The sequence below is a fragment of the Trachypithecus francoisi genome, unplaced genomic scaffold (assembly GCF_009764315.1).
Source record: "Trachypithecus francoisi isolate TF-2019V2 unplaced genomic scaffold, Tfra_2.0 Lachesis_group11, whole genome shotgun sequence".
Taxonomy (NCBI): Eukaryota; Metazoa; Chordata; class Mammalia; order Primates; family Cercopithecidae; genus Trachypithecus; species Trachypithecus francoisi.
In genome coordinates this window covers 80,902,083-80,909,609 of record NW_022681456.1, presented here as the reverse complement: position 1 = coordinate 80,909,609, position 7,527 = coordinate 80,902,083, and the positions used below count along the sequence as shown (strand labels likewise).

At 49.1% G+C, this 7,527-nt stretch overlaps 1 protein-coding gene across 2 annotated transcripts; it reads left to right on the top strand.

The window, feature by feature from the left end:
* The first annotated feature begins 1,578 nt into the window (after positions 1 to 1,578).
* On the top strand, positions 1,579 to 7,268 carry PRR13 (proline rich 13). Of its 2 annotated transcripts, none has more exons than XM_033221905.1 (4): positions 1,579 to 1,819; positions 2,714 to 2,752; positions 3,439 to 3,803; positions 6,637 to 7,268. In XM_033221905.1, exons 2-4 carry the CDS (start codon positions 2,734 to 2,736, stop codon positions 6,682 to 6,684), a joined length of 432 nt encoding a protein of 143 aa, XP_033077796.1. In that variant the 5' UTR covers positions 1,579 to 1,819; positions 2,714 to 2,733; the 3' UTR covers positions 6,685 to 7,268. The 2 variants fall into 2 exon arrangements, with proteins under 2 accessions (XP_033077796.1, XP_033077797.1); XM_033221906.1 differs by lacking the exon at positions 1,579 to 1,819 and adding an exon at positions 2,507 to 2,605.
* The last annotated feature ends 259 nt before the right edge of the window (positions 7,269 to 7,527 follow it).

Here is a 7,527-nt window from a genome sequence, read left to right as displayed (position 1 = left end):
TGCAACCTCTGCCTCCCAGGCTCAAGCGATCCTCCCACCTTACCCTCCTGAGTAACTGTGACTACAGGCGTGCACTACCACCCTCGGCTAATTTTTTATTTTTGTGGAGATGTAGAGATGATGTCTTACTAAGTTGCCCATTCTGGTCCTGAACTCCTGACCTCAAGTGATCCTCCAGCCACGGCCTCCCAAAGTGCTGGGATTACATGCATAAGCCACTGTGCCCAGCCTGGATGACAGTTAAACAATTTTTTTTCTAAAAAAGAAAATCTAGCTGTATGTTTGCTTATATTTTACATCGTGGTCAGGGAATATGTATTGAACAGTTCTTTCAAAATTGAATTGCATCAGTTGAGACATGCTTAACTTAGAATGTGACCAATTTTTATAAATGCTGTAAGCATGCTTAAGGAGAATTAGCAGTCGTTAAGTTTTGAGAGCATGGTTCAATGTATGTTCATTAGGTCAAGTTTGTTAATTGTATTGTGTGTTTTTTTTGGTTTTGTTTTTTTTTTTTTTGAGACGGAGTCTCACTCTGTCACCCAGGTTGGAGTGCAGTGGCATGATTTCGGCTCACTGCAACCTCCGCCTCCCGGGTTCAGCGATTCTCCTGCCTCAGCCTCCCAAGTGGCTGGGATCACAGGCACATGTCACCACGCCCAGCTAATTTTTGTATTTTTAGTAGAAACGGGGTTTTACCATATTGGCCAGGCTGGTCTCGAACTCCTGACCTCGTGATCCGACAGCTTCGGCCTCCCAAAGTGCTTGGATTACAGACATGAGCCAAAGTGCCTGGCCACTTGTATTGTTTTCTTTAAAAAAAAAAAAAAAAAAAAAATTCTGGGCGCGGTGGCTCACGCCTGTAATCCCAGCACTTTGGGAGGCCGAGGCAGGCAGATCACGAAGTCAAGAGATGGAGACCATCCTGGCCAACATGGTGAAACCCCATCTACTAAAAAATACAAAAATTAGCCGCGCCTGTAGTTCCAGCTACTCGGGAGGCTGAGGCGAAGAATCGCTTGAACCCGGGAAGCGGAGGTTGCAGTGAGCCGAGGTCTCACCACTGCACTCCAGCCTGGCAACAGAGCGAGACTCCGTCTCAGGAAAGACGGAGAGAAGTGGAGAGATTCCATTTGTATTTGAGAGACAAAACTGATAATTTGGGGTAAGGGAGGTGAAGGAGACAGAGGGATCACGGACAACCTCCTTGGTTTCTGGTTTAGGCTTCTTGACAGATGGCGGAGCTATGCAATTGAGAGAGAGAATCCTGGGAGAGATTATGAAATCTCTGTATTTTCCCCAAGAATGTTTGTTTGCTTCCCTTGCGAGTGTAAGAGGGAGCCGGGAACACTGAGGCTTGGGGCTAGGACTCAGTAGCTCCTCTGCCCTTACCGAGAACTCTGTCTATATCTGTATTACAACACTTACCATAGTGTATTCACTTTACAAGGTATTGCACCCAGTGAACCATGACTAGTAGAGAGCAAGGGCAAAGTTTCTTCTCGGTGTCCCTGGGACTTTGCCCAGCAGCTGGCCCCGCCCGCTCTAGCGCTCTCCGCCTAGCTCCGCCCCCAGGAGATTTCCGGCTTCTCAGTATTGGCCTAGTCGTAAAGGGCTCAGCTCTGCCGCTAGAGCAACCGTTTCCTCCTCTGTCGGACCAGAGTGATTGATTAGTTTGTTGTCCAATCATCAGCCGAGTGGCCACATAATTACCAATTAGGCAGTAGCAGAGACGGGTACCGAAGTACCGGGTCTGGGTGACTAGGAAGTAAGAGCCGAGACTGCGAAGAGCGCGTCAACCCCAGGCGGCGGTGGAAAGGTGACGTGGTATCTGGATTCCATGGGTTTTTTCCTTTTCCCATTGCTGGGTTAACAGCCCCTTCGCAGCTTGGGGCTAGGATCTTCATTTGCCTTTTTTCTTTTTTGGAGGAAAGGAGCTGTGTCCATATATTTAAGTATTTGAGGTTCTTGAGCAACTTCCTTCTTCGCCTCCAGGCGTATCCTTTTCTTAGCCTGAGGTGGGGTCCTCCCCAGGGAGAAAGTTGTTTGAGATCCTTTCTTACTCTGTGGGTGGTTAAAGGCCTCCGGACTCAGTTCCAGGAAAGGGAGATGAATAATGGGGGTGCCGAGACTCGCGGGCTCTGCCCTCTTGCGAAGAGTTAGACGCTTCCACCTGGGTGGAGGGGCCCTGGGAACTAGATTCCTGTGTTAGGAACTAAGTAGGTGTTGAGGGCGAAGAAACAAGTGGAAAGAGACATTTCTTTCTCTTTTTTTTTTTTTCGAGGCGGTGTCTCGCTCTGTTGCCCAGGCTAGAGTGCAGTGGCGCGATCTCAGCTCACTGTAACCTCCGCCTCCCGGGTTCAAGCGATTCTCCTGCCTCAGCCTCTCGAGTAACTGGGATTACAGGCGCCCGCAACCGCGCCCGGCTAATTTTTAGATTTTTAGTAGAGACGGGGTTTAACGATGTTGGCCAGGCTGGTCTCGAATTCCTGACCTCGTGATCCACCCGCCTTGGCCTCCCAAAGTGCTGGGATTACAAGCGTGAGCCACCGTGCCCAGCCAGAAAAGAGATGTGTCTTATGTGGAAGTCGTGGTAGTGCTCCAGGTGGGAGAGCCTCCTGTGGGGTGGAAGACGTTAGGGCTGGGCTCCGGTGCTAAGTCCACTTCCTACCTCTAGACTGTCATCTTTTTTGCCTCATTTCTTTCTCCTCAGGCTGGAGGACACACCTAAACATGTGGAATCCCAATGCCGGTAAGTGTTTGGGGGTTTCTGTTCCACCCCTAACCCTTTTTCTGATGGACTCTATAACCGGAAGTTTCTCTATCAGCTGCCCCACCCCCGACCCACCACACCCGCAAAAGCAAAGTCCTTAGTCTACAGCTGACCATTGCTTTTTTATTTTATTTTATTTATTTATTTTTTGAGATGGAGTCTCTGTTGCCCAGGCTGGAGTGCAGTGGCGCGATCTCGGCTCACTGCAACCTCCACCTACTGGGTTCAAGCGATTCTCCTGTTTCAGCCTCTGGAGTAGCTGAGATTACAGGCGTGCGCCATCACGCCCAGCTACTTTTTGTATTTTTAGTAGAGACGAGGTTTCACCATGTTGGCCAGGCTGGTCTCGAACTCCTGGCCTCATGTGATCTGTCCACCTCGGCCTCCCAAACTGCTGGGATTACAGGCTTGAGCCACCACGCCCCCCGGCCTGACCAGTGCTTTTGTCTTCCTCAGGGTTCACTGTCTCCCTCCTCTCTCCAGTCCTTCCAGGGACATTCCCCCTTTTATCCCCAACTCAGGTTTGTCTCCCCTACCCTCTATTTTCCTTTGTCACCTTTCCATTTCCCTTTAAGTGTTGGGTGAGAAAGAATCTCTTTCTTTTTGTTGTTTGTTGTCGGAGACTCTAGGGAATTCTAATGTTTATTATCTGCTTCTTCCACCAGGGCGGCCAGGGCCAAATCCATATACCCCCAACATCGGGTGCCCTGGAGGTTCCAATCCTGCCCACCCACCACCTATTAACCCACTCTTTCCCTCAGGCCCCTGTCCTCCTCCCCCAGGAGCTCCCCAGGGCAATCCAGCTTTCCCCCCAGGTGGGCCCCCTCATCCTGTGCCACAGCCAGGGTATCCAGGATGCCAACCCTTGGGTCCCTACCCTCCTCCATACCCCCCGCCTGCCCCTGGAATCCCTCCTGTGAATCCCGTGGCTCCTGGCATGGTCGGACCAGCAGTGATAGTGGACAAGAAGATGCAGAAGAAAATGAAGAAAGCTCATAAAAAGATGCACAAGCACCACAAGCGTGGCAAGGTCAGTACCCTCTGGAGCCTGGCTAGGGAAGGGGTGCCCCCTCAGAGGGACTAGGTAGGCAGGGGTTGGATGAGAGGGATTCACATTCTGTGGACGTGGGGGGATGACGATTGTGTCGCTCTGGTAGATGATTCTTCCTTTTTTTTTTTTTTTTTTTTTTTTTTGAGACGGAGTCTTGCTCTGCCACCCAGGCTGGAGTGCAGTGGCCGGATCTCAGCTCACTGCAAGCTCCGCCTCCCGGGTTTACGCCATTCTCCTGCCTCAGCCTCTCGATTAGCTGGGACTACAGGCGCCCGCCTCGTCGCCCGGCTAGTTTTTTTTGTATTTTTAAGTGGAGACAGGGTTTCACCGTATTAGCCAGGATGGTCTCGATCTCCTGACCTCGTGATCCGCCCATCTCCGCCTCCCAAAGTGCTGGGATTACAGGCTTGAGCCACCGCGCCCGGCCGATTCTTCCTTTTTGTAAAAGATTGCTACTGGGAAGAATCTGATTATCTTGAAAAGAAACATCAGGCATCTCCTATCTGGGGGGAGCTAGGGGAGCCTTAAAATGGAATTTAGAATCAAAAGCCAAATCTTTTCTGCCCTACTCTCTCCCAGAACTTTTGCTCCCCTCTCCACAGGTGCATATTCTAGCAAGTTGGACCCCCCCACAGACATTGTCAAAACGTCAGTTAAAGTCATTCCTTTGACAAAGCAAAGTCTTATAATAATTAATAGAATAATAATATGGCCCTAGTTCCTGGGGTTCTTTCTCTCTTTCAGTGTTCTTAGGGCCTTGTGTTAATTACATGGGCCCTTTGCCCTATCATCCAGCAGAAAAAGTGAGGACAAGAGCAGTCAGTGACTCAGCCTCTAACAAAGCCTAGGACTAAGGAGGTTTTATACTCAGCCCCAAGGCTGAGTATCTTTGTTTTAGAGGACTGTTAAAAATTAGTAAGGATCATGCCTGTAATCCCAGCACTTGGGAATTATTAGCTGGGTGTGGTGGCGCATGCCTGTAATCCCAGCTACTCAGGAGGCTGAGGCAGGCGAATTGCTTGAACCCGGGAGGCGGAGGTTGCAGTGAGCCCAGATCTCACCACTGCACTCCAGCCTCGGTGACAGACAAGACTCCATCTCAAAAAAAAAAAGTGCAAGGATGAAAGCAACTCTGAGGACAACTCTGGAAGGATTAAACCAATCTGTATCTTGATGAGGCCTCCATTTACATTTAACTGCCCAGTATTTATTTGCCTTGTGGATTCTAATTCCTGATTCTGGGTATTTGATAGAAGTGTGAAGAGAAAGCCAGGCACTGTGGTCCACACCTGTAATCCCAGCACTTTGGGAGGCCAGGGCAGGCGGATCACGAGGTCAGGAGTTCGAAACCAGCCTAGCCAACATGGCGAAACATGTCTACTAAAGATACAAAAAATTATCTGGGCATGGTGCTGCGTGCCTGTAATCCCAGCTACTCCGGAGACTGAGGCGGGAGAATCTCTTTTTTTTTTTGAGATGGAGTCTCGCTCTGTCCCCCAGGCTGGAGTGCAGTGGCGCGATCTCGACTCACTGCAAGCTCCGCCTCCCAGGTTCACGCCATTCTCCTGCCTCAGCCCCCCCAACTAGCTGGGACTACAGGCGCCTGCTACAGCGCCTGGCTAATTTCTTTTCTTTTTTTTTTTTTTTGAGACGGAGTCTCACTCTGTTGCCCGGGCTGGAGTGCAGTGGCCGGATCTCAGCTCACTGCAAGCTCCACCTCCCGGGTTCACGCCATTCTCCTGCCTCAGCCTCCCGAGTAGCTGGGACTACAGGCGCCCGCCACCTCGCCCGGCTAGTTTTTTGTATTTTTTAGTAGAGACGGGGTTTCACAGTGTTAGCCAGGATGGTCTCGATCTCCTGACCTCATGATCCGCCCGTCTTGGCCTCCCAAAGTGCTGGGATTACAGGCTTGAGCCACCGCCCCCGGCCGCGCCTGGCTAATTTTTTGTATTTTTAGTAGAGACGGGGTTTCACCGTGGTCTCGATCTCCTGACCTTGTGATCCGCCCGCCTCGGCCTCCCAAAGGGCTGGGATTACAGGCGTGAGCCACCGCCCCCGGCAGAGAATCTCTTAAACCCAGGAGGTGGAGGTTGCAGTGAGCCGAGATCATGCCATTGCACTCCAGCTGGGCGACAGGGTGAGACTACATCTGGAAAAAAAAAAAAAAAAAAAAAAAGTCTGAAGAGAATTGAGATTTAGTGGGGAAGAAGGGGGAGAAGTTACCCTGGAGAGACTGAAAAACGTTTTTATTTAATAACTGTAGCATTGCTGGGAGTATGTGCTTAAGGAACATTGAATAGAACTGTCAGCCTTTTCTTACATGTTTCCCACTTTTTCCCATTGTGCTTTGGAAAAAGTAGAGATACGTGCACACACAACTGCTGTTTCTACTGTCTTCTTAGATTTGTAGAATCCAATTTCTTAAAATCATAGGACTTTGCATGCAGCTAATGAATAAGCATTTATAAGGTAACTGCTGTTTCCTAGCATCATACTATGCTTGTGCCTGTAATTTATTCCTTGCCTAGGCATCGATTCAGGTAAAGAAAGTTGGAAATTTGCTCCAAAGGCAATATGTTAAATTTTAAAAATTCTGTGTGATAATTTAGGATGGTTTAATCCATTCCTGTGTGCTCACTGCTGAAGGAAACCCTTGCTTTTGTTTAGGTACAGTCTGTTCAAGACTCCTGACCTTCTTAGGGAAGCAAGGGATACTTGGGTGGAGGGGTGGGGCACCAAAGAATGGCCCACGGAGTGATGAAAGGTCATTTGGATCTGATGCTTCTTTCCTCTTTCCCCTTTCCCCTTGCAGCATTCTTCCTCCTCTTCCTCCTCCTCTTCCAGCAGTGATTCTGACTGAATACAGGCCCTGGACCCTTCCCTCAAGTCTCACCAGTTCTGCTCTCCCATCAAGCTTCAGATGCCATGTTGTACTGGGGGAAAGTAGCCCTTGTACTCCCCACCCCCTACCTCCACCTGAGCCTCACCCTGCTGTTGAGCCCTGAGTGGCTAGGGGAAATGGGAAGAGGATTGCCATGGCCTGGCCATCTTGTTGCTGCTTGGATAGATCATATAGCTAATGAATTAGGCAGGGGAGCTATTCTTTGAAAATGATGAACTAAATGTTGAAGACAAGTTTGAGATCTGTAAAATGTGATTTTTTTACTTCCGCTTATAATACTTGTGATTGAGGAGGTTTGCGGAAATTTAATTATGATGAAAAACCTCTATCTTTTTTGTAATGTTGCCATACTTGGGGAATTTAGTGGCAAATACATTCCCCAGCAGGCCTTTTGTTGGTTGCACTAACTGCAAAGTTGCTGGGAGGTAGAGTCCGTTTGGTCGATGAGCTTTGACCGCCATTTTCGAACCTTACCTTTCCTCCTTAGCCCAATATAATGTCTCAGGTCCTATTCAAATAAAGATATTTCTCCTGGTCTCTGTTCACCTGTGCTATCACCTTGGCTGGGTATGGCACGTTCTACTACTATTGCTAACCTTCCACAGACCCTTTAAAGTGTATCAATTTTATAGAAGGGAACCAGAGCTTCACTGAGGAAGACACCGTGTGATTCCTATGTTTTTTAAGTGGGAGAACTCTTCAAAATTGGGTCAGGCAGAGTGGCATGAATATTATCTTCCCTTGGGTGAATGGATATAGGCCTTTAGCTTATGTTTTCTTAACTCTGGCTGCCCATCAGCT

Coding starts and splice junctions, on each gene's coding strand:
- PRR13 (XM_033221905.1), top strand. Junction 3,804..6,636: donor AGCACCACAAGCGTGGCAAG/GTCAGTACCCTC, acceptor TTCCCCTTGCAG/CATTCTTCCTCCTCTTCCTC.